This window comes from Hemiscyllium ocellatum, chromosome 2, assembly GCF_020745735.1.
Source record: "Hemiscyllium ocellatum isolate sHemOce1 chromosome 2, sHemOce1.pat.X.cur, whole genome shotgun sequence".
Taxonomy (NCBI): Eukaryota; Metazoa; Chordata; class Chondrichthyes; order Orectolobiformes; family Hemiscylliidae; genus Hemiscyllium; species Hemiscyllium ocellatum.
Window position 1 is genome coordinate 142,967,741 of NC_083402.1, and position 23,223 is coordinate 142,990,963.

General features: G+C 42.8%; 1 protein-coding gene across 1 annotated transcript in view; it reads right to left on the reverse strand.

Annotated features, from left to right (window-relative positions):
- The window catches only part of hacd4 (3-hydroxyacyl-CoA dehydratase 4), a 41,654-nt gene extending 20,626 nt beyond the window's left edge, over window positions 1–21,028 (reverse strand). Inside the window, exon 1 of the mRNA XM_060841020.1 lies at window positions 20,826–21,028. Within this exon, the coding sequence (XP_060697003.1) occupies window positions 20,826–20,884 (59 nt within the window). The 5' untranslated portion in view covers window positions 20,885–21,028. The remainder of the gene's footprint in view (window positions 1–20,825) is intronic.
- Window positions 21,029–23,223: the final 2,195 nt, after the last annotated feature.

The window sequence follows — 23,223 nt, forward strand, 5'->3', positions numbered from 1 at the left end:
AATTGGCTTGTCCTGGCAACTTTGTAATAGCTACAATTTGGCGCACTGAGCTTATGAATCAGCCAAGAACTGTTTGTACTGTTCCAACTAGAAAGAGAAGCATAGTGATTATAACTAGGTCAGCTCGGTGGACATCATAGAAAGTGAATTTCCTGACCGGGGCTGTTAATCTGGTCCAATCAGGGAGCCCTGGCTGACAGATATAAACAGGAATGTCAGAGATACTGTTCACTCTGACAGCTGGCACTGAGGGAGCTAGCTCAGTGTCAAGGACTCTCCGCATGTAAATAAAGGGTAACTTGGTGATGGGATACCAGCCTCTGTGGAGTTGCTTTAAGAGGGTTTGAACTCCTGGTCTCTTCTTCATTAAGTCTAAAGACTCCAAGTGAAGTGAATGATACTTCTATTTCACTAATAAAACATTTTAGAAAGTAGAGATTATTCAATTAGAGGCTACATTTGTGCTAAATATGCATATAAATTGCTTACTCACTGACAGTTGGCTGCTGCCATAGTTTCCAAGACAATAATGGTAACGAGAAAAGAACCAAATGGAATAAATCACAATAACTCCATTTTGGGTTTATGGTGATTCGTAGCTGATGATTTGTATGGTACAGTAAGTTGCTCATTAATAGATGTTTGTTTTTATAGCATTGTATTTGTGTGTGTGTGTGTGTGTGTGTGTGTGTGTGTGAAGAGAAACAGGTTCTGATATTTGAAAGTATATATTATTCCTTACTGCCACAAGATTTCTTTTACTTAAATTGCTTAATTTTGGCACACTACCCCATCTGGAAAGTGTCTCTGCTCTTGAAGCCTGAGGGAATAATTATTCAATAACTATGTCATAGGGTGAACTCTACACTCCATGTCTGAATTGTACTGCTTTCCCAACTATGTACCCGAGGCAGCATGAAGACATTTGGAGATACTCTAAGAGCAAGGAAAAAATGAAAACCAATTCCTTTCTCCGGAGATAAAACATAAATCATTAATTTTTAAAGCCACAAAATGCATGTGTTCTAACTGAATTGAAATGTCACAATTTGTAAATGACATGTTGTGGCAACTCACATACTTTAAAAGTGGTACCCATGCTGGGTATTAAAATACACAAGAAAGAATGAGAAGTGAATGAGATTCTGATGAAGGAAATCATTTGGGTCTTTGACCACTGACATCAAGCAATTGGTGAGTCACTTTGCCCCCTGCCTAACTCATAACTGTCCCCATTGTTTTAGATTAGATTAGATTAGATTACTTACAGTGTGGAAACAGACCCTTCGGCCCAAACCCGCCGAAGCGCAACCCACCCATACCCCTACATTTACCTCTTACCTAACACTACAGGCAATTTAGCATGGCCAATTCACCTGACCCGCACATCTTTGTGACTGTGGGAGGAAACCGGAGCACCCGGAGGAAACCCACGCAGACACGGGGAGAACATGCAAACTCCACACAGTCAGTCGCCTGAGTCGGGAATTGAACCCGGGTCTCAGGCGCTGTGAGGCAGCAGTGCTAACCACTGTGCCACCATGCCGCCCACTAAGATCAGTATCATTATAGTTTTGAGATTAATTTAACAATTCCCATGTTTGACACAAGAATTATATAGTGACTGAACTAAAGTTGCAGAGCTAATTCCTCAAAGTCCATCATAATCTGTAAAATTTGTATTCTGGTCTTGAGATACACAAATATTGTTGTTTATGAGTTTGAGAAAAGACTAGTAAGCAATATGAAAGATAACGCAGGAGTCTTCAACAGGCATTTAAATGGAAAATGTGGCATAAAGAGGTGTGGAGCCATTTATGGTTCAACAGGGAGAGTTTGTGATGGTAGCGGTGAGGACACATTATGATACAAAGGAATACTTTGCACCTGTCTTGAGTAAGGAGGAAGGTGCTGTCGAAGGTGTTGTGAGAACAGGATTCAGTTTGACAGTGAATTTACTCTCCAACTCAATTCTGATGGTTGGGTCACGAGAACATAAGAAATAGGAGCGGGAGTAGACCATCTGGCCCCTCGAACCCGACCTGCCATTCAATAAGATCACGGCTGATTATTTTTGTGGATTCAGCTGCTTCATTGGGCAAAGCATTCCACAGATTCACAATCCTATAGGGCAAGACATTCCTCCTCAACTTAGTCCTAAATCTGCTCCCCTTTATTTTAAGTCTATACCCCCTAGTTCTAGTTTCACCCGCCAGTGGAAACAACCTCCCTGCTTCTATCTTGTCTATTCCCTTCATAATTGAGTACATCTCTAGATGACTCCCCCCTTATTCTTCCAAATTCCATTGAGTATAATCCTGGTCTACTCATAAGGCAACTCTCTCAACTCAGGAATCAACCTAGCGAACCTCCTCTGCATTCCCTCTATGCCAGGACATACTTTCTCAAGTTAGGAGACCAAAGCTGTACACAGTACTCCATGTGTAGCCTCATTAGCATCCAATACTAATGCCGCATAACCTCCCTGTTTTTAAACTCCATCCCTCTAGCAATGGAGGACAATATTTCATTTACCTTCTAAAATATTGGTTTGCCATCGCCCTCTGTAGGCTGGCTGACCAGGAGAACATCATACTCTTACTACCTGCCATCAGGCTGATAATCAACTGGTTTAGCCATATTTGGCCATCATTCCTGCCAGGGAATCCAACTGTGGAGATTCCAGCCTACAGGCACTATAAGACCTCCTATTCAAAGAGTAGATAGGCTAAAAGATGATCAAGAATGGGTTTTAGAAAGTACTTAAAGTCTATAAGTCACCAGATGCATTCATTGTTAGCAAGTGACGGATGGAAACAGTAGTGGTATTGCCAAAATTTTACAATTCTCCTGAGATAAAGAGATAGTGCCTGAGGGCTGGAAAATTGTCAAAAAAAAGCTGTTAACCAATTGGTTTAACATTTGTGGGTGGAAATGCTTTTAGGAATGATAATTCAGGTCATAATCAACAATCATGTTGACAAATTTGGATTATTAAGGGGTGTTGGAGAAATAGTTGTGATATAATTGAACTTGGAAATCCAGGCGAATGGCCTGGGGACATTGATTCAAATCCTGGTCCTCAAGTACTCTTCTCAGTTAACCAGAGAATGTACTGGCACACTGGAGGTGACCATAAATGTTATTGTCCATATCTGCCCTTGTTGAAAGCTGGCTGCTAAAATATTGAAAATGGGCACAATTTTCCAGGATCTCGTTGCTAATCTGGAGAGGGGTGGGGGGGAGAAGGAGGTTTTATGTTGAGGAAACTCATTGGAAGAGGAACATAGTTTTCTGAGAGTTTAGTGCAAGGTTGATTTCATCATTGTACCAAGTCACTTCTCCATTTCCAATGATGTATCTCATCCCTGATAGAAAATAGCCCACAGCTATGGAGATAACACAGAATAGACGAGAAACTGTGCAACTTACACTGCCTTCAAACTAAAACCAAAACGACTCAACCTCCTAAAGCTTCAGGATCCAGATCACAATTGTGTGTGCGCGCAATCTGAAACAGAGCTATAGGTCATTGTTGGCTCTTTCCCCAAAATGTACAAGATTAACATTGTAACACCATGAGGCTGCTCTGCACTGCTCCATGTAAAATTATTGCTGTGTGTCTATGACTACTGAAGCTGAGTGCATGACTTTAGCAGGTCACTCATTCATGATGTTTGAGACCAAGTTGGCTAATCATATGCTCTTCAAAAATATTAAAAGAAACAGGAATTAATGTGAGAGCAGATAATTCTGATGCAGAGGTAATAGTGGCATAGGTACTGGTACATTGGCCAACAAGTAGGTGGGACTCAGTTAGTTTGGGACAATGTTTGGCATGGACTGGTGGGACTGAAGGGTGAGTTTCCATGCTGTATGACTCTAGGAATCTACTACTTTAATAGCCTTATTTTCTGCTAGAATTTCTATAACAAATCTGTTATTAAACCAGTTAATGAAGCTATTTACTCAAGCATGGTATAGTGTATATAGCTTTGCTTTTAGATTCTTCACACACGCTATTTTATTCAACTATTCAGTTAGAAATCGATCATATTAGATCATTGAAAATAACTTATGATGACAAGCACTAATGAGCATCTACCACTATTTGAAATGACTTGCACATGTAGATTTTTTTTAAAATTGGCGAAGTGAAAACTATGGAAGTTGGACCCAAACAAACTGGGTGAACAATGCTGCACCTCCTTGGCCAGTTATATTGAAATATTGAGAAATTCACAGAGCGAATTTGAATTCAATGCAAAAATCAGGTAGGAGACAAAAAGGCAAGGAAAGAAAGATTGGATTATGATGTACAGAAGAAAGAAAATTAAAACGGAAAAATTAACATAATTTTTCCAATTTTTAAACCTCCAATGCTAATTAAAGCCCACAGTAATGAGACTCTAAATTTCTAACAGTCAATTTTCAATGAAAGAAAGATGGATTGGAAGTAGCTAACAGCTATCATGTTAAAATGGTACTTAGGTAATAGCAAGCATTAGTTTTCTGTGGCAAATTTAGTTCATCTGTATCAATATCCTGTGGGTTACCACTGACCAAGAATGTAACTGGACTAGCCATACAATTACTGTGGCCACAAGAGCAGGTCAGAGGCCATTCACTGTATGGAATAACTCACCTCCTGACACCCAAAGCCTGTCCTAACATCTACAAGGCACAAGTCAGCAGTATGTTAGAATATTCCCCACTTGCTCGGAAGAGTGCTACTCCAATAACACTCAAGAAGCTGCTAACAGCCAGAGCAAACAGCCTGCTTGATTTTATTTCAACACGTGGTGCCATTCAGTGCAGGTGCAACAGCAGTTGAAATGTTTGATTCTACCTGAACAAAGGCTGTCCGCTTGACGGGCATAAAATTCACTATTCACTCCCTCCACCACTAGTGTATTACAGCAATAGCATGTACCCCCTAAAAGATTCACTACAGAAATTCACCAAAGATGCTTCACTTTAAAACTCATTGTCTGATTTATCTGAGTTGGTTGGGTGGCTGGTTTGTAATGCAGAGTGATGCCAAATGCATGGATTTAATTCTTGTACCGGCTGAGGTTATAATGGTGGACTCTCCTCCTCAACCTCTCCCCTCGCCTAAGGTGTGGTGGTCTGCAGATTAAGCTACCACCTGTCATCTTTCTCTGATGGGAGAGAAGATTATGATGACTTTACCTCTTCTTAAATACATGACCACTACTATCTAGAAGGATAGCAGCATCAGTTACATCAGAACTGCACTATCTGTTGGTTCACTTCCAAGTCACTCACCATCCTGACTTGGAAATGCATCACTGTTTCTTTAGCGTATCTAGTCAAGATCCCCCCATTCCCTCCCTAACAGTTTGTGGGCATACCAAACAAAATGGACTACAGTGGTTGAAAAATTCAGCTCCCCACTACCTCTCGAGGGCAAGCAGGTAACAAATGTTGACCATGTACGAATAACAAAAAAAGTCTAGCTTACAAAGCTTTAGGGCATTTGTTGTATTTCAGTAGGAAAGCAAACATGATACTGCTTATGCAAAGATAGTATTGGAACAGCAGAACGTGATCAGTAAATTCAGGAGCTTTTAATTTAACTCCATGTCTCCGTCTCTCACTGAAGTTTCTATACTAGTTATTCATAAGTACCAATAAATTTCATTATTGTCTCCACTAATATCTTGGAATATATTGCTCCTTTCCTTCTGAGATCTAACCTTAACCTTTTAACTCTTTAATTAAGTGAGTAAGCTAAGTGGTAGTTTATATCCATCCCAGTGCTCCAGAGTGCTACATATAATGATTCTGGAAGGTATATACTTTTCAATAATTTTCCTCACAAAGAAAGGTATCAGTTTTAGATTTGTAAGGTAGTGATTTTTGCTTTTGGCTGAAAATCATTCTCTAATTATAGGACATTCTGTACAATGGCTAACCCAAAATCTGCTGCCCCTTGGACATACTTCAGGTGCAATAACTTACAACCTCCAGGCCCATAGCTGGAAGTTGAGAAGAGAACTAACTAGCTCTTTATTAACTGGCAAGAGCACCATAGGAACATAAAGCCTCCCAGTGCACCATGAATCTTTCTATTCTCTACGATAGGATACTTATACGTTACAGTAGAGTAATTAGCACCATGCTTGACGGTAGCAGACAGTAGTGCAAGAGTTGATCAGTAATTATCTGATGTTGTTTTGGGACTGTTGCTGATAGGAGACAGTGACACTTTAAATTCTACTTCTTCAAATTATTAGTTCCTGTTTTCCAACCTAACAAAATAAACTGCAGCCAAAGAGCAGTCCAGTCGCATTGCCAGGTAGGTATTCAGACAGATACATTCTCCCTTGAGACAAAGAGATTGAATTTCCACAAGCTTGAATTTCCACGAGCAAGTATAGCCAGAGGTCAATTGGAGGCTTTTCTATAATTTGGGAACTGTTTGGAAATTCCCTGGCTCTTCTCCAAGGTAAAAGGAGAGACAAATTGGCTTTCTTCTCATTTATATATTGTTCTGCTTATGTAAAAAAGCTTTTAAAATTACATGTGAACTGTTATCAATTGGAAACTTGTAAAAACTTTAATTATCCTTAACTCCATGAGGATACCTAAGTAATTTATTTTATTTTTGTTTTGATTTGCACCATTAATTCACTCTCACTCTGTTTCGTCTTAGCTCAGTTTAGATCCATTAAAGTTGTTAAATCAATCAGACAAAATACGTTTGGTACTTCATGCTGAGGATGTGGCGTCTTGGGGAAAATAAGCATTATTGGGAAACATGATTTGGAGATACCAACCACCTGATGAAGCAGTGACGCTCCAAAAGCTAGTGCTTCAAATTAAACCTGTTGGCCTATAACCCGGGGTTGTGTGATTTTTAATATTATTGGGAGAAACTGAACACTGCAGATGCTGGGGATCAGAGTCGAAAAGTGTGGCGCTGGAAAAGCACAGCAGGTCAGGCAGCATTTGAGGAGCAGGAGAGTTGACGTTCCTGCTCCTTGGATGCTGCCTGACCTGCTCTGCTTTTCCACTACCACACTTTCCGACGATGAAAATAAACATATTGTCCATCTTTAAATTGCCCTGGAGGAGAAAGTGATGGTGAATACTTTCAGACACCCTTGCAGTTCATTTGGTGGAAGTACTTCAATGATGGATGGTCTTCACCCAATCATACTGGGACCAGTGGTAGATACATTAGCAACATTTAACAGGCATTTGGACAGACACATGAACAGGCAGAGAATAGAGGGATACAGAACATGTGCAGGCAGGTGGATCCAAAAAAAGGGAATTCATGGAATGCTTACAGGATGGCTTTTTGGAACAGCTTGTCATGGACCCTACAAGGAAGCAGGCTATTGTGGACCTAGTGCTTTGTAATGAACCAGACTTTATAAAAGATCTTAAAGTAAGGGAACCCTTAGGAAGCAGCGATCATAATATGGTAGAGTTCAGTCTGCAGTTTGAAAGAGAGAAGGCAAAATCGGATGTAACGGTGTTACAGTTAAATAAAGGTAATTATGAGGCCATGAGAGAAGAACTGACAAAAATAGACTGGAAGCAGAGCCTAGCGGGGAAGACAGTGGAGCAAAAATGGCAGGTGTTTGTGGGTATAATTGAGGACACTGTACAGAGGTTTAGGGCGGCACGGTGGTACAGTGGTTAGCACTGCTGCCTCACAGCGCCAGGGACCTGGGTTCAATTCCCACCTCAGGCGACTGACTGTGTGGAGTTTGCACGTTCTCCCCGTGTCTGCGTGGGTTTCCTCCGGGTGCTCTGGTTTCCTCCCACAGTCCAAAGATGTGCGGGTCAGGTGAATTGGCCATGCTGAATTGCCCGTAGTAAGGGTTAGGTAAGGGGTATATGTAGGGGTATGGGTGGGTGGCGGGTCGGTGTGGACTTGTTGGGCCGAAGGGCCTGTTTCCACACTGTAAGTAATCTAATCTAATCCCCAAGAAAAGAAAGATTATCTGGGGAGGGATTAGACAGCCATGGCTGACAAAGGAAGTCAGGAAATGTATTAAAGAAAAAGAGAGATCCTATAAAGTGGCCAAGAGCAGTGGGAAATCAGAAGATTGGGAAGGCTACAAAAACTAACAGAGGATAACAAAGAGAGAAGTAAGGAAGGAGAGGATCAAATATGAAGGTAGGCTAGCCAGTAATATTAGAAATGATAGTAAAAGTTTCTTTCAGTACATAAGAAACAAACGACAGGCAAAAGTAGACATTGGGCCACTTCAAACTGATGCTGGAAGCCTTGTGATGGGAGATAAGGAAATAGCAGGAGAATGTAACAAGTACTTTGTGTCAGTTTTCACAGTGGAAGACATGAGTAATATCCCAACAATTAAAGGGAGTCAGGGGGCTGAGTTGAGTATGGTTGCCATTACAAAAGAGAAAGTGCTAGAAAAGCTAAAAGGTCTTAAAGTTGATAAATCTCCTGGCCCCGATGGGATGCATACTAGAGTTCTGAGAGAGGTGGCTGAGGAAATAGTGGAGGCATTGGTTGAGATCTTTCAAGAGTCACTGGAGTCAGGGAAAGTCCCGGATGATTGGAAGATCGCTATTGTAAACCCCTTGTTCAAGAAAGGATCAAGACAAAAGATGGAAAATTATAGGCCAATTAGCCTAACCTCGGTTGTTGGTAAAATTCTAGAATCCATCGTTAAGGATGAGGTTTCTAAATTCTTGGAAGAGCAGAATCTGATTAGAACAAGTCAACATGGATTTAGTAAGTGGAGGTCATGCCTGACAAACCTGTTGGAATTCTTTGAAGAGGTGACAAGTAGGTTAGACCAGGGAAACCCAGTGGATATGGTCTATCTGGATTTCCAAAAGGCCTTTGATAAGGTGCCACATGGGAGGCTGCTGAGCAAGGTGAGGGCCCATGGTGTTCGAGGTAAGCTACTGGTATCGATTGAGGATTGGCTGTCTGACAAAAGGCAGAGAGTTGGGATAAAAGGTTCTTTTTCGGAATGGCAGCCGGTGACAAGCGGTGACCCACAAGGTTCAGTGTTGGGGCCGCAGCTGTTCACGTTATATATTAATGATCTGGATGAAGGGACTGGGATGATACGAAGTTAGGTGGACAGGTAGGTAGTACTGAGGAAGTGGGGAGGCTGCAGAAGGATCTAGACAGTTTGGGAGAGTGGTCCAGGAAATGGCTAATGGAATTCAACGTGAGCAAATGCGAGGTCTTGCACTTTGGAAAAAAGAATAAAAGCATAGACTACTTTCTAAATGGTGAGAAAATTTGTAAAGCCAAAGTACAAAGGGATCTCGGAGTGCTAGTCAAGGATTCTCTAAAGGTAAACATGAAGGTTGAGTCCGTGATTAAGAAAGCGAATGCAATGTTGTCATTTATCTCAAGAGGGTTGGAATATAAAAGCACCATTGTGCTACTGAGACTTTATAAAGCTCTGGTTAGGCCCCATTTGGAGTACTGTGTCCTGTTTTGGTCCCCACACCTCAGGAAGGACATACTGGCACTGGAACGTGTCCAGTGGAGATTCACACAGATGATCCCTGGAATGGTTGGTCTAACATACGAGGAACGGCTGACGATCCTGGGATTGTATTCATTGGAGTTTAGAAGATTAAGGGGAGACTTAATAGAAACTTACAAGATAATACATGGCTTGGAAAGGGTGGATGCTAGGAAATTGTTTCCGTTAGGCGAGGAGACTAGGACCCATGGACACAGCCTTAAAATTAGAGAGGGTCAATTTAGAACAGAAATGCGGAGACATTTCTTCAGCTAGAGAGTGGTGGGGCTGTGGAATTCATTGCCACAGAGTGCAGTGGAGGCCGGGACGCTAAATGTCTTCAAGGCAGAGATTGATAAATTCTTGATGTCTCGAGGAATTAAGGGCTACGGAGAGAATGCGGGTAAGTGAAGTTGAAATACCCATCAGCCATGATTGAATGGCGGAGTGGACACGATGGGCCGAATGGCCTTACTTCCACTCCTATGTCTTATGGTCTTATTCGTTTAGAATAGAATCATGGTCAACACAGACATGATAGGCCAATAAGCCTAGTCCTGTGTTATAATGTTCTATGTTCAATGCTCTTCGTTAGCTGAAGTGAAACAGAAATAGAGACAAGTAGGTTTTTTTGAGTTCACAAGATGCAATGAGTGGAATAGGAGCAATGTTTGGGGCTCAAGTATTTACAATCTATATCAAAGACTTGGGGGATGAAGGGACAAAGTGTATGGTTACTAAATTTGCCAATGATGCAAAAGTATGTGGGAAAGTAAGTAGTGAACAGTCTGCAAAGAAACACAGATAAAGTGAAAAAACAAAAAATGGAGTTGCTGCAGCGACCCATAGCTAAAGTTGGCTTAAAATGGCTGCCAGGAGCTTTTAGCTGAAACAAGATTGCCAAAAGGGGTTGGCAGCTACATATAACAGATGTTCACAGCCAGACTGTGGCCTCCATAGAGGGTCACCAGATAAGATAATGAAAGATCTCAGTGAGAGAAGACAGGGAGTAGTCAATAAGGCATCCCTGATAACTGAGACACAGATGAAAACTTTTTTTTTAGCAAACTATTATAAAAGTTCAATTTCATACACAGTAGAAGGGCAAACTGCACACACACACACATTTTTGATAAGAAAGCATCCTTGAAAAACTTACATAAGAGACATTTAGTAACAAGCAGCCCAAAGTTTACAGTTTAGCAAGAGCCAAAAGATCCCACAAGAATGTATAGTCATACTGTCATCGTTACTACATATTAAACATGCCTATATGAGTACTGTGTAATTAAAAATGCAACCTTCAAACTTCCATGCAGGGATTTAGTTGAATTCTATGAGCTGCCAACTGTAGACAGTAAAAAGAGATCCCACTCCCATTAGCATGGAAGTTGGAGCAATAAATAGTGTAAACAGAAAGCCTCCAAGAGAGCAAAAGAGTTCGTAAAACTTTGAAAATAAACAATTGTAGCTTCACAGCTCTGCTCGCAGAGAGTTGTGAAAGTGACTGAATTTCATCTTTATCAATAGAATTTAAATATGTTTTATCTACTAGGGAAATCAGTGGAGCAGATATTTGAAGCAAAGACAGTGAGGGAGTGGTCCCCACCCCAGAAACAAACTTCTGTTTTGAACCAATTAGCAAGATAGAGAGAAGCTATTCCTCATCAAAGGATTATAACATTAGATGTAATTATATAAGTTCATATATAACTAACTTTATATTGGGACCGATATTATACGTTTGACAGCAATTCATAGAAATTAGCGTTATTTTGTAGCTTCTATTAGAAGGGAATATAAATTGTTTTAAAGAATTTGAAAAAAGCCATTAGTGATAAGTAAGTAACAATGCGATGTAGCTGGCAAATGTCTGAGAAGGAGAATATTTGTCAGTATATTGGAATGTGAATGAATACAGCATACATTGTAAAATTCCAATGACCAGTGATAAGAGTGCCTGGTAAACATCATGGGATCATGGAAGGACCTATGGCTATCCATAGAGATGTCCATCATTGATCACGTGTTTGCAGGATTAGATGTATAGATTGAAGGAGACATGACTAACAATGTCATCAATATTGCAGGTAATTATTGTAACGTGAAACATATAGAAATGCCATATTTGACTGGGAGGCCCACAGTGTTCAGTTGAAAACTGATCCAGGAACCTCTCCCATGCTAAAGAGCTCTGAGTAATGATCAGCTTGTGCTGCTAGACACAGGACTAGAGACACCTTCGACATGTCTCACTCCGCGAGTAGTATACTGTGGGAAAATGTTAGTCTCTCCACTTTGGCAGGAAGACTAAAAAATAATAAACCGACTGACTCCCACAGCTACCTGGACTACACCTCCTCCCACCCTGCCCCCTGTAAAAACGCCATCCCATATTCCCAATTCCTTCGTCTCCGCCGCATCTGCTCCCAGGAGGACCAATTCCAACACCGCACAACCCAGATGGCCTCCTTCTTCAAGGACCGCAGATTCCCCCCAGACGTGATCGACGATGCCCTCCACCGCATCTCCTCCACTTCCCGCTCCTCCGCCCTTGAGCCCCGCTCCTCCAACCGCCACCAAGACAGAACCCCACTGGTTCTCACCTACCACCCCACCAACCTGCGCATACAACGTATTATCCGCCGCCATTTCCGCCACCTCCAAACGGACCCCACCACCAAGGATATATTTCCCTCCCCTCCCCTATCAGCGTTCCGCAAGGACCACTCCCTTCGTGACTCCCTTGTCAGATCCACACCCCCCACCAACCCAACCTCCACCCCCGGCACCTTCCCCTGCAACCGCAGGAAATGTAAAACTTGCGCCCACACCTCCACACTCACTTCCCTCCAAGGCCCCAAGGGATCCTTCCATATCCGCCACAAGTTCACCTGTACCTCCACACACATCATCTATTGCATCCGCTGCACCCGATGTGGCCTCCTCTATATTGGTGAGACAGGCCGCTTACTTGCGGAACGCTTCAGAGAACACCTCTGGGCCGCCCGAACCAACCAACCCAATCACCCCGTGGCTCAACACTTTAACTCCCCCTCCCACTCCACCGAGGACATGCAGGTCCTTGGACTCCTCCACCGGCAGAACACAACTACACGACGGCTGGAGGAGGAGCGCCTCATCTTCCGCCTGGGAACCCTCCAACCACAAGGTATGAATTCAGATTTCTCCAGCTTCCTCATTTCCCCTCCCCCCACCTTGTCTCAGTCGGTTCCCTCAACTCAGCACCGCCCTCCTAACCTGCAATCCTCTTCCTGACCTCTCCGCCCCCACCCCACTCCGGCCTATCACCCTCGCCTTGACCTCCTTCCACCTATCCCACCTCCATCGCCCCTCCCCCTAGTCCCTCCTCCCTACCTTTTATCTCAGCCTGCTTGGCTCTCTCTCTCTTATTCCTGATGAAGGGCTCATGCTCGAAACGTCGAATTCTCTATTCCTGAGATGCTGCCTAACCTGCTGTGCTTTGACCAGCAACACATTTGCAGCTGGCAGGAAGACTAGCAAAGCACATTCTTCCAAAGGACAGAGACTGCAGAACTCTGCAGGATGGAAGGACCTAGGTGTCCTGGTCTTCTAGGTAGTACATGTCCTGAGCAGGAGCTGCTGCTGAGGAAGCCTTGATGAATTATACATTGATTAAGTTAACAAGAAGATGGTAGTGATCATGATATAAGTTAAATATACCTCGAGCTCTGAAACAAGTACTGTGAGATATCACAGTAGCAGCCAAAGACTTTTCACAAATTGCACTTTCTAAATCAACAAAGTATAGATTATCCTTATAAAAGCAGACTCACCAATGGTAAACATAGCAATGAGAATTCTCAGCTGAGATATCACACACTTAATACGGAGAAAAAAACCCTCAGCACCACCTCGATAATCAGGAAACATTTCCACTCCAAGTGAATTAAATACAGTTTTTATATTCATTTTTACAACTTCACAACAAATTAGCCAACTAGTAAAACAATAACATGAATTTGTCACTCATTGTACATCTTCATTCATTGAATTCTGTAGAAAGGGAAAGCAGACAAGGTGTGAATAAGGTGTGACCAATTTGATGTTGCCTGTTTTTAACTGATGATGGAACTTCAAGTTAGACAGGTTTGTCAGAATGAGTTAAGTGCAGCAACCCTATGTATCAATGTTGCTTTTCTTTTTCCTAACACAATCGCTTTGTTGACCGCTGAGATTATGTACCATCAAATTATAGATGGCTCCTTACCCTGTAGATTTACAATTCCCAGAAATGGTTTATGAGTAGGCAACTTATTTTATCTTGGGCCTTTATAACAACTTTTATCTGAGTAATGCTTTTAATATTCAGCATTATGAAACAAAATGTGAAAATGTGCCTGTGGGAGAAAATACAGGTCCCAGCTTCCTCATGGCCACAAAACAGACAACACAAAATGTCTGCACTTAGCCACTAAGACTAGCCACAATGCTTCACGTTGGCCACACCAGCCACCCCAGACATCACACATTCCTCAAGACATGACTCATCCAGCCCCATACCAAGAGAATATACTTCTTCAGATTAACTGATAGTGAGCCTCACACTCCACAATAGCCCAGCACCTCTGATGTCCTTAGGGCACAGCTGCTCCCACTAGGGGTTAAGCCTTCGCAAAGAGTACCCAGACAAGGAGGCACCAAAGGTACTTCGCTTGCCATCTCAACAATACACACACAGTGATACCAGGATGAAACCCAGTAAGGAGAAAGTGAGGACTGCAGATGCTGGATGCTGCCTGACCTGCTGTGTTTTTCCAGCAACACATTTTTCAGCTCTGAAACCCAGTAACAACTACTCCAGCCAAGGATCAGAATCTCTCGAGTCAATCAAGAAACTCATTGTCAGACACCGGACAGTTGAATCTTTTCAATGAATGAACTTTATTTCTCTTTGTTGTACAACTCACACCATTGTCTCATAATTCACACTTCAATGTTGTAAGGTTATAAAACTCCACTGTATTCTCTGTTTGGGGAAGAAGCTGTGGCTCCTTCTGTCAGTGGCTGTTTCAGTGGGGTCAAGTCTCTTCCACAATATCACTGTTTGTTAAATAAATCCTTGTCGGTTGTGTGTTTTGATCTCTGATTAATTGGGCTAAATTCTCCGACAGTGCCATTTGAAGAGGTAAGAGAACATGTGACCAAAGGCTTGGTAGTTTTATGGGAGAGCATTAAAGGTGAAGAAACAGGTGAGGATACAAGTAGGTTTCAGGAATAAATTCCAACGCTCAAAAAAAATATGAAAGTGAGAATTCACAAGAGTCTGGGCGAAGGAAACTCAGAGGGTTGAAGAGTGAAAGTGATGCAGGGATAGGAAGGAGTGAGATCATAGAGTAATTTGAAAGCGAGGATGAACAAGGGGATTAGAAAAAATGAGGACCGCAGATGCTGAAGATCAGAGTCAAATGATGTGATGCTGGAAGAGTACAGCTGGTCAGGTAGCATCCAAGCTGAAGCTGAAGAGCTTCAGGGCAGTTAATTATAACCTTACTGCAAAGCCCCTTCCAAGAATGCCCACCTTGAAGAGGTTCTCCTCCTCTCTCCACAAGGATCTCAGTGAGTCTCTCTCTCTCTCACTGCACCCCTCACCCCCCCTCTCCCAGCACCCCCCCACAAGGACATTTCCTGTGCCATGAAGTTCTTCAGCCACGCCTTGAAGTCCTCAGATGCTGCCTGACCAGCTGTGCTTTTCCAGCACCACACTCTTCAACTCTGAACATGGGGATTAACCAACTCAACAGCCTGTGCAGGTAGTTAATTGTGAAAAAGAAGTAAAACAAGAGATGACTATAGATGTCAAAATAGTCAAACCTCTTGAAAGAAGTCAATCAATGAACTCAAAATCAATATTAGGTGATAATACTGGCTCGAAGGACTGGACCACATATGTGCCCTCCTGCTAGACTTGGAAATGTGTCAGAAAAATTGTAAATCTAGTTTGCCTCAGTAGGAAGTGACTCTGCAACCTTTAAGTATAGACTCTCAAATAGAAAGATCCTTCCCTATCTTTTACAGTCTATCCTTCTGTATATATTCTGTATATATTACAGAATAATAATAATAACTCACATGGGGTGAGTTGCAATAATCGCAAGCATACCTGAAACAGAATCACTTGATAACTGTGGGCTTGGTATAGAGAGAAATGGATCAGTTTCCTGAATAAGAGCATAACACATGGTAAATAGTAAATGGAATTAATGTAGTTTGTTGATCAGTGAAGACATGGTGGGCCTCATCATTTCCTGATGAAGGGTTCCAGCCTGAAACATTGATTTTCCTGCTCCTCAAATGCTGCCTGACCTGCCATGCATTTCCAGCACCACTCTAATCTTGACTCTAATCTCCAGCATCTGCAGTCCTCACTTTCATTATGATGGGCCAAAGAGCCTGTTTCAATGATGTATGTCTTTATGACTCTATGATGTAGGATCAAAGTGAGGCCATTGGGCCAGATGCAGTGCAATATTTGCCAGAGACGCTTGGACAGCTACATCCAAACCCACAATCACTTCCATCCAGGAGGGCAAGGGCAACAGATACATGGGAACCTCTACATTCTTCTGCAAGCCACTCACCATCCTGACTTGAAAATATGTCATTGTCACTGGTCAAAAACCCTCCCCATGGGCCTTGTGGGTCTACCTACAATGGACGACCACAGTTCAAGAAGGCAGCTCACCATCTCCTCCTCAAGGGCAAGCAGAGATGGGCAATAAAAGGTGGCCCATCCATCAATGCCCAAGTGCCATGAGTGAACAAAATAAAGTTGGCAATTGCTAATTAAATAAAGTGAGCATTGAATCACCTGATGGCCTTTACTCACTCCTTAATGTTTGTATACGCCTGCCACATCAGTTATTATTCTGATCTCATACTGTGGCAGGCCCAGTTGTGCTTAATTACATAGCTCTGTTCAATTATTTTTTAAACACTTCTATGCACATTCATAGATAGACACCACTTTACGAACTGTTTATTAAGTCATTTGTAAAACAAAACCTGTCATTTTGATCTCTGATATTTCAATGTTAATTCATTCAGGCTTAGAACATAGAACATAGAAGGATACAGCGCAGTACAGGCCCTTCGGCCCTCGATGTTGCGCCGACCGAATCCTACCTAACCTATACTAGCCCAATAACTTCCAAATGCCTATCCAATGCCCGCTTAAATGACCATAAAGAAGGAGAGTTCACCACTGATACGGGCAGGGCATTCCATGAACTCACAACCCGCTGTGTGAAGAATCTACCCCTAACATCTGTCCTATACCTACCACCCCTTAATTTAAAGCTATGTCCCCTAGTAACACCTGACTCCATTAGCGGTAAGAGGTTCTTAGTATCTACCCTATCTAAACCCCTAATCATCTTATACACTTCTATCAGATCTCCCCTAAACCTTCTCTTCTCCAATGAGAACAGCCCCAAGTGCCTCAGCCTTTCCTCATAAGATTTTCCTACCATTCCAGGCAACATCCTGGTAAACCTCCTCTGCACTCGTTCTAAAGCTTCCACATCCTTCCTATAGTATGGCGACCAAAACTGCACACAATACTCCAGATGAGGCCTCACCAGAGTCTTATACAACTGCAACATGACCTCAGGACTCCGGAACTCAATACCTCTGCCAATAAAGCCCAGTACACCATATGCCTTCCTCACAGCACTATTTACCTGGGTGGCAACTTTCAGAGATCTGTGTACATAGACACCAAGATCCCTCTGCTCATCCACACTACCAAGTAGCCTACCATTAGCCCAGTAATCCATCATCTTGTTATTCCTACCAAAGTGAACGACTTCGCACTTAGCTACATTGAATTCCATTTGCCACATTTCCGCCCAGCTCTGCAACTTATCTATATCCCGCTGTAACCTACCACTTCCTTCCTCACTATCCACAACTCCACCAACTTTTGTGTCATCCGCAAACTTGCTTACCCAGCTTTCAAGTCCTTCCTCTAGATCATTTATAAAGATAACAAAAAGCAATGGTCCCAAAACAGATCCTTGTGGTACACCGCTAGTAACTGCGCTCCAAGATGAACATAATCCATCAACTACTACCCTCTGTCTCCTTCCAGCCAGCCAATTCCTAATCCAAACCTCTAATGTATCCTCAATGCCATACCTCCGAAGTTTTAGCATTAGCCTACCATGGGGAACCTTATCGAACGCCTTACTAAAATCCATATACACAACATCTACTGCTTTACCCTCATCCACTTCCTTAGTCACCTTCTCAAAGAACTCAATAAGGTTTGTGAGGCACGACCTGCCCTTCACAAAACCATGCTGGCTATCCCTGATCACGTTATTCCTACCCAGATGTTCATAAATCTTATCCCTTACCATTCTCTCTAAGACTTTGCCCACCACTGAAGTCAGACTCACTGGCCTATAGTTACTAGGGCTATCCCTACTCCCTTTCTTGAACAATGGGACCACATTCGCTATCCTCCAGTCCTCTGGTACTATTCCCGTTGACAATGACGACATAAAAATCCAGGCCAATGGCTCTGCTATCTCCTCCCTAGCTTCCCATAGGATCCTGGGGTAAATGCCATCAGGCCCAGGAGACTTATCTATATTCATCCTTTCCAATATTCCCAAAACCTCTTCCCTGCATACTTCCAGGGCATCCATTCTAATTATTTGTGATTCCATATTCACATCAGCAACAGTGTCCTGTTCCTGAGTGAATACTGATGAAAAGTACTGATTTAATGTCTCTCCAATCTCCTCCGCCTCCACACACAACTTCCCACTACTATCCTTGACTGGACCGATACCTACCCTAGTCATCCTTTTATTCTTGACATACCTATAGAAAGCCTTTGGGTTTTCCCTAATCCTACCAGCTAAAGACTTTTCATGTCCCCTTCTCGCTTCTCTTAGCTCCCTCTTTAGATCCTTCCTGGCTACCTTATAACTCTCAATCGCCCCAACTGAACCTTCACGCCTCATCTTTACATATGCCGCTTGACTATGAATTGTTCTTCATGTTATATCTCACTGGGAGATAACTGGAATAAAGTGAGGACTGCAGATGCTGGAGATCAGAGCTGAAAAATGTGTTGTTGGAAAAGCTCAGCAGATAACTGGGATGTCCACCACATCCTGGAATTAACTCCGAAAGCAGAATAGATCATGCTGCCAGAGAACCAGACGTGCAACCTACTCCATTTGATAAAATGTATTTCAAATTATATTCAGAGGCAAGGGATGTTGCAAGATACTGACATAGTTCTCAATCGAACAACAGGGACCATTGTCCAAAATCACAGTGCTGCATCATATCCTTGCCTGCTTGTGCAGCATCAGAAAATCACCCACATGCTACCCAAACTGTCCATTAAAAGTTCAAGTTTAGTCAACTCCTGAAAGGAAAACAAACAAAGGAATCCTCCATTTTCACAGATTCTCAGTGTGAACTTAGAAACTGTTAACTGATGTGGAAGGGTGCTTTACTGAGACTTCAGTATTCATTGGGGTAGAGTGAGTGAGCGGTGATGATCCCTGAGTGTTTGCAGACACCCATGCAACCAGCTAAAAAGTGAATCTGTGACAGAATTGAACATGATAAGGGAAGAAAGAATATAAACAGAATGAGCGAATAGAATTAATATACAATACTAGCACTTATGTCTAAATGTTAAGGCTCAGTCTAGTTGCAGAGTATTTTTTAGGTGATAGTTTAGAGCTTTGGTATTGGAGCTGCCGCTTTTGACATTCTCCATTATATGATGTGGAGGTGCTGGTGTTGGACTGGGGTATACAAAGTTAAAAATCACACTACACCAGGTTATAGTCCAACAAATTTATTTGGAAGCACTAGCTTTAGGAGCGCTGCTCCTTCGTCAGGTGGTTGAGGAGTATAAGATTGTAAGACAGAATTTATAGCAAAAGTTTAAAGTGCGACATAACTAAAATTATTGAAAAAGACCTGGATTGTTTGTTAAGTCTCTCATCTTTTAGAATGACCATGTTGGTTTCAGTTCTTTCATATGTAAATCGCAAAACTTTTTTAAAAGTTACATTCTCAAGTGGACTTCATCTGCCCTGGTCATCTGTCTGAAACATTAGACCAGACCTTCTGGGGAGTGGCAATCCCACAAGTGGTTAGAGTGCCCCCTGGGGTGGAGGTAGGTTAGCAGGGTGCAAAGTGATAAAGGGGCAGCAGAGTGTTTAGGGTAGGTCAGGGTGGGGTACAGAAATTATGTTTAATGGGGGGAAGCTGCTGGGGAAGGTTTGCACCATGTGAGGGGGATTCAAGGCAGTAGCAGGGTTATTGGGGTGGAGGGATTGGTGCAACAAAGGGACATGGAGTTCGGGATTATACATAAGGAGTGTCAGGTTAGTGTCTAGGATATGAGGGTCTGGGAGGTTTGTGTGAACGATTTATGGGATCAGTTTAACAGTTACTCGGGAGTTAGATTATGTATTTAATAGTCCAACCTTTCCTGAGTAAGTATTTTCCTTAACATAATTGGAATCATTCTCCAGTTGTTATGAAGACTTTCAGGTGGATTCCACAGGATCCCCTAAAGCAACTGTCATAATCAGGTAATGGTACAGTTACCAGATCACATTAGAGAGACTGCTCTCTCATTAGAGAGAGACAGAGAGAGAACTGGTGGGATAGGTTAACCTGTGGGTTACCACACCTGGACAGGTTGAGAAGGCGAGTCCTTCATGTTAACCTCAGCCTGTGCAGGAACTGAACCCACACTGTTATCATCGCTCTACAGGGCAAATTCCTGATGAAGGGCATTTTGCCCGACACATCGATTCTTCTGCTTCTCGGATGCTGCCTGACCTGCTGTGCTTTTCCAGCATCACACTCTCCACTCTGATCTCCAGCATCTGCAGTCCTCATTTTCACCCAGGGCAAATCAGCTGTCCAGCCAACTGAACTATCTAACTCTCGAGCATTCTACGCCTCTTAACCTCCTGAACTGCTGAGTATTGCCAACGTGTTCTGCTTTAACTATTTGTTTTAAGATTTCCAACATCGGCAGTCAGTTCAGTCTATGTTAGCTTGTGTCTCGCAATGAGTACCTTGGAGTAAAACTCCACAATCCCAGCTGTCCGGACGCCTCTTGTCCGCTCGACTCCCTTTTCCTGATCTAGAGAATGACAGGAAACCTAATAACTGACATTTCCAAAGCTGATCAAGCACCAGATTCCCCCGACAAATACTAAAAGAGAAACAATTCAACAAAAAAGACATGCTTTTTCTGATCCATCAGCAGTAACCCAGAAGTTGTTCCATTACCTTGTCGGGGGTGGGCGACTGACCGACTCCTGGTTCTCTGAGCTAAGTGTGGATTTCATTAGCCCCACTTTAAAGACAGTCAGCTTCTCCACTGAGACTTCTTAAGGAAGTTAAAACGACGCATTCTTTTCAGGAAGCCTGACGTCAGGACTCCCATGTATGGAAAGTATCTTGTTTCTGGACCAGCAGCAGAAAGCTGGCGATTTGATGAGTGCTGGCTGATTTTATAAAAATACACACGCTCACAGGAAATGGCAGAAGCACCTCGAGTTAAAGCAAAACCAACGAGAAAGAAGTTAATCTTTTCACACACAACTTCTGTTGCGAAACGGGATTTGTTTTGATAAAAGTTTGTGGCATATTTGGAAATTTTTTAAAAAGAAATTAAGCTTAGTTTTCTGCAGAAAGTTTAGCAGGCATCTATGTTGACAGAAAGTAAAGCATTAATGTGACAAAGTGGCTTTGGAAACAATTCAGAGGAGAGGTTATTTTAAAGACTCTGAGCTTCAAAAGCCTTCGTTGGCCAGAGAAGTTGGAGGCGGCACCTTACAATAGGCTTGTGGGCAAAGTTGGTGCTTATGGTTTAGGTCAAGTTGCTATATGGATGCACAACAGGATGAATGATGGCAAAGAGTGATCATTCCTCGGTGTTTTCCAGGCTTTAAAAAGATTTGTAGTGGACATCCCAAGAGATAGGTGCTGACACCCTAGCTTTTCCTGATATATATTAATGATATGAACACATCGATTCTCGTGCTCCTCGGATGCAGCCTGACCTGCTGTGCTTTTCCAGCACCGCACTCTCCACTCTGATCTCCAGCATCTGCAGTCCTCACTTTCGCCCAGGGCAAATCAGCTGTCCAGCCAACTGAACTATCTAACTCCCGAGCGTGGGCGGCACGGTGGCACAGTGGTTAGCACTGCTGCCTCACAGCGCCAGAGACCCGGGTTCAATTCCCGCCTCAGGCGACTGACTGTGTGGAGTTTGCACGTTCTCCCAGTGTCTGCGCGGGTGTGCTCCGGTTTCCTCCCATAGTCCAAAGATGTGCGGGTCAGGTGAATTGGCCATGCTAAATTGCCTGTAGTGTTAGGTAAGGAGTAAATATAGGGGTATGGGTGGGTTGCGCTTTGGCGGGTCGGTGTGGACTTGTTGGGCCGAAGGCCCTGTTTCCACACTGTAAGTAATCTATCTATCTAATCTATAGGAACAGGAGGAGGCCATTCAGCCCTTCAAGAATGCTCCTTCGATGAGCCGATACGCGGCCTAACTCCATATACATACCTTTGGCACATATTTTCTAGACTCCAGTATAAAGAACACAATTTCCAAATTTGCAGATGATACCACACTTAGAACTGTCTGAAACTGTGAGGATGATAGTGTCAAATGTCAAATAAATACATTTGTAGGGTTGATAGATTGGTGGCCGATGGAAGTTCAAAGTGTGAAACGATACATCTTGATTGGAAAAACATGGGGAGAGTACAAAATAAGGAATACTACTCTAAAGCAGTTACTGAGCAGAGAAACCTCAGTATAGAATCATAAAACTCCTACAGTGTGGAAGCAGGCCTTTCGGCCCATTAAGTCCACACCAATCCTCTGAAGAGTATAGAAGGATAGAATTCTTCTTTAAGATGGAGTGTGATGGCAGTTGTTTCTCATACTGGATCCTGAATTTAAATAAAGGAAATTACAATATGATCTTTAGGAATTGTTATTTGAAGGGATGACAGTAGATAGGTAATGGAAAACACTTAAAGAGTGCATGGAAGAGCTGCAAAAATGATTCTTCCCATTTTAGAATAAAAATAAAATGTGGAACATGGTCAGACCATGGCTACTAAGGGGAGTTTGGAGTAGTATTAAAACCAAAGAAGTGGCACACAAATTGGCAAGAAAAGCACCGACCTGAAGATTGGGAACAGTTTACATTCCAGCAAAGGGTAACAGAGACTCATTAAGGTGGATAAAGTATAGAATGACAATAAACTTGCAGGGAGCATTCAAACAGATGGTAAAAGCTTCTATAGATACTTGAAGAGAAAAATGATCAGTAAAGATGAACATAACACTTTAACTCCCCCTCCCACTCCACCGAGGACATGCAGGTCCTTGGACTCCTCCACCGGCAGAACACAACTACACGACGGCTGGAGGAGGAGCGCCTCATCTTCCGCCTGGGAACCCTCCAACCACAAGGTATGAATTCAGATTTCTCCAGCTTCCTCATTTCCCCTCCCCCCACCTTGTCTCAGTCGGTTCCCTCAACTCAGCACCGCCCTCCTAACCTGCAATCCTCTTCCTGACCTCTCCGCCCCCACCCCACTCCGGCCTATCACCCTCACCTTGACCTCCTTCCACCTATCCCACCTCCATCGCCCCTCCCCCTAGTCC